The sequence below is a fragment of the Tamandua tetradactyla genome, chromosome 26 (genome assembly GCF_023851605.1).
Source record: "Tamandua tetradactyla isolate mTamTet1 chromosome 26, mTamTet1.pri, whole genome shotgun sequence".
Classification (NCBI taxonomy): Eukaryota; Metazoa; Chordata; class Mammalia; order Pilosa; family Myrmecophagidae; genus Tamandua; species Tamandua tetradactyla.
Window position 1 is genome coordinate 3,791,105 of NC_135352.1, and position 2,335 is coordinate 3,793,439.

General features: G+C 35.5%; 1 protein-coding gene across 1 annotated transcript; it reads right to left on the bottom strand.

Moving 5' to 3' along the window:
• Positions 1–1,035: 1,035 nt before the first annotated feature.
• LOC143669609 (vomeronasal type-1 receptor 2-like) lies at positions 1,036–1,959 on the bottom strand. The gene has a single exon (XM_077144199.1). The coding sequence runs from the start codon at positions 1,957–1,959 to the stop codon at positions 1,036–1,038; it is 924 nt and encodes a 307-aa protein (XP_077000314.1).
• Between the last annotated feature and the right edge of the window lie 376 nt (positions 1,960–2,335).

Sequence of the window (2,335 nt, forward strand, 5' to 3'; positions counted from 1 at the left end):
CTGCTGTTATACCTCTACTATTCCATGCCTGGTAAAAGACTGCTCTATATATTTGTTTCCTCAAATCAACAGTACAACAGACCACTTTGAAAGCTCTGCCTTACCACCACAATGACCTGTGATCAAAACTTATTTCAAAAAAACCTACCATCCAAAGAGCTCCATAAGCCATTCATTTTTTCTCAGACATCAACTCATATATTTGTTATCTCATACCTTAAGTATTTTTAAAATTCTACTGATACCTCTTCTTATGTTCTTATTACCTATGGTTCAGTTTTCCAAAATTTTCTTCAAAATATTTAAATATGCTAATTTCTCTTCATATGCATCATAAACATTTCCATGATTGCCAGAACAAATTACCATAATTTGGTTTAAAAAACAGGAATTTATTCTCTAATGGTTGTAGAGGATAAAAGTCTAAAATCAACGTGTAAACATAGTGCTTCTTGGAAGGCTCAAAGGAAGAATATTTCCTTGCCTTTTCAGGCCTTCTGGTAGTTCCCAGCAATCCTTGGTCTTCCTTGGTTTGTTTATGCATCATTCCAATGCTTTTCTTCTTCCTTTTACACAGGGAATTTCCCTTGCCTGTGTGTGCAAACTGCTTTCTTCTTAAGACACCCATTGTTAGCTTAAGGCCTAAACTAATTCAGCATGATTTCACTTTAAATTGATTTCATCTGTAAAGTACATATTTTTAAATAGGGCCACATTCACATGTTCTTGGTGAACATGAATTTTAGGGTACACCATTCAACACTGTATAAACATTATCACATTTCAAATGGCCACAATTTTTCTTAGAAGGTGAAGAACAAAATGCAATACATGGAATGAAATTTCTTCATTAAAATTAATCTAATATTTTCTGAATATGTTATTTCTATTACTGTTTACCATCTATCACTGTAGCAAAATTTCAGTCTGTCATTTGCATTTGTCACTCTGCAATGAGACTTGCTTAAGAGTCTTGTTTTAAATGATGAGTTCATCAATGATTGAGCATGGTACAAAATGTATGATTCATATTTTTCAGATTAGATTATGGACTTCTGAATTCATACCCCAGCAGACACAGCAGAATCTGGATACAGTAGAGTCAAGGCTTATGAAAATAAATGGGCTGACTGTTGGAAAGCATGCAGCAATTATAGCTGAGAAATTAACCAGCCAAACATTGTGGTTTTTAAATAGAGCCAAATAAACATAACTGATGTAGGAAAGGGTATAAAAAGATACAAGGGAGATCACCAGGGCAAGGATGCTTTGTATGGCTTTGGACTCAGGGGTGCATCTATGGGAAAGATTATTCCTATGAATGTATTGGACACGTTGCTTGTGCCTGTACAGGAGGAAAACCATGAAACTGCTAGCCCAGGTCATAAGTCCCAAACATACAACATCATGGCAGGATAACAATGCTACATAAAGGGATTCTGAAACTTTGTCTTGATTTGGAACAGAACAGTATCCAAAATTATTCTCTGTGCTGTTTTCATTAGTCAACTTGACAGTTATATAAATAGGAAAAATGATATTGACAAATATGTGCACTATCCAGCAGAGTATATTGGAGTGACTTACATATTTCAGGGCTTTCAATTTGAGCTCTTTCCACCTAGAGTTTATGAGGCTAATGGTGATGGCCTGGAAGATACTCAAGAGGCAGGTGGTGCCAATAGACACACTCCTGGACACTCTGTGAACATAGAAAACAAGCATGCATCCAAAATCATTGCTGGATTGCTTCAACCCAAAAGCTGCCATTGTCTGAGGGATTCCTCTAGAGAGAATGACCAAGGAATTAGCTACAGTCAGGTGCCTGATACACAAATCTGTGGACCTTGACCTATATCCATTGAAGTAAATGTAGACAAAATGATATAAGAGTGAGAAATTCCCCAGTATTCCAAGGACTATTTGCAATAGGAAGATTATTCCTATTTCTAAATTCATGGAGGCAATTCTTTCATTTTCTAGGCTCCATATTCACATTCACAGACAAAGGATTATGCATGGAAACATGAGTTGTGAACTACATTTGTCATGGAAAATGAAATTAAAATTGCACCACTTCCTTTTTTTCCACCTGATAACTAATTGGTAATACTTATTCTCTTTAGCTAACATGCTCCCCAACATTGGTCTATCTTTGTTGTTTTTTTTAATAGCACTTACAATGTGGTGGTTGCTCTTGTGTGTAAATGTATGTGTTGGGAACTTAGTCTCTTTTTAAGGAGAAAGTCATAGTGAATTTAAAGGACTCATCTAAATAGAGGTAGAGTCAGTACATGAAACTGGGTAATTTAGTGTTATTTACTCTTGTGCTATA

Coding starts and splice junctions, on each gene's coding strand:
- LOC143669609 (XM_077144199.1), bottom strand. CDS start 1,959: ATGAATTTAGAAATAGGAATAATCTTCCTATTGCAAATAGTCCTTGGA.